The sequence below is a fragment of the Loa loa genome, assembly GCF_000183805.2.
Source record: "Loa loa unplaced genomic scaffold supercont3.3760, whole genome shotgun sequence".
NCBI lineage: Eukaryota > Metazoa > Nematoda > Chromadorea > Rhabditida > Onchocercidae > Loa > Loa loa.
Window position 1 is genome coordinate 1 of NW_018111938.1, and position 669 is coordinate 669.

The 669-nt window shown below is 31.5% G+C and overlaps 1 protein-coding gene across 1 annotated transcript; it reads left to right on the plus strand.

Annotated features, from left to right (window-relative positions):
• Positions 1-23: 23 nt before the first annotated feature.
• On the plus strand, positions 24-272 carry LOAG_19245 (hypothetical protein; the record flags this gene model as incomplete). Its single annotated transcript, XM_020451897.1, has 2 exons — positions 24-99; positions 163-272. The coding sequence occupies 2 exons, from the start codon at positions 24-26 to the stop codon at positions 270-272; spliced, it is 186 nt and encodes a 61-aa protein (XP_020304295.1).
• Positions 273-669: the final 397 nt, after the last annotated feature.

Below are 669 nucleotides of genomic sequence, written 5' to 3' on the forward strand. Positions count from 1 at the left end.
AACAGAAACTACTGCAAACAAGTATGATACAAAGGGCAAGTTCAATAACGCTAATGGTTACCATTACTTTTTCATTACTGATACAAGTTACTTTAGCAGGTAACCTGATATTACAAAAGGATGATATAATAGTAAAAGGGATTAATGGAACTTTATTCATAGCTCCTTGTAAACTAAAAATCGATGTTCCCAAACCAACTAAATTGATCAGCGGTATAATCGATCAATTCAAAATTGAAAAAATAGCGGCCGAATTAGAAATCCTATCATAACAACAACAATTTCGTAATGGTCAATATGTTCGACCAACATGGAGCCTTGCGGATGAAATCAATCAAAAAAGTAATGAGTTATCAATCCAATTTGAATATGGAACTGATAAGACCTCGGAATTCATACAAGAAGAATTGAATAATCTTACAACGAACTGGAAGCTCGTTAGCTTTTGTATTTCTATTTTTATCCTCACGTCAATTCTGGTTATTGTTAATCTAAAATTGAAGCTAATCTGTATAGTTTTCAAATGTTTCAAACGATCGCAACAAAGGGCAAATCCTACTGAAGCAGAACTAGTACTTACTTTAAAGGATGGACAACACCAAAATTTATTATTACAATTAAATTCAAATCAAATAGATCTCTTCAAATATATCCCTAAAACTTCCTTTT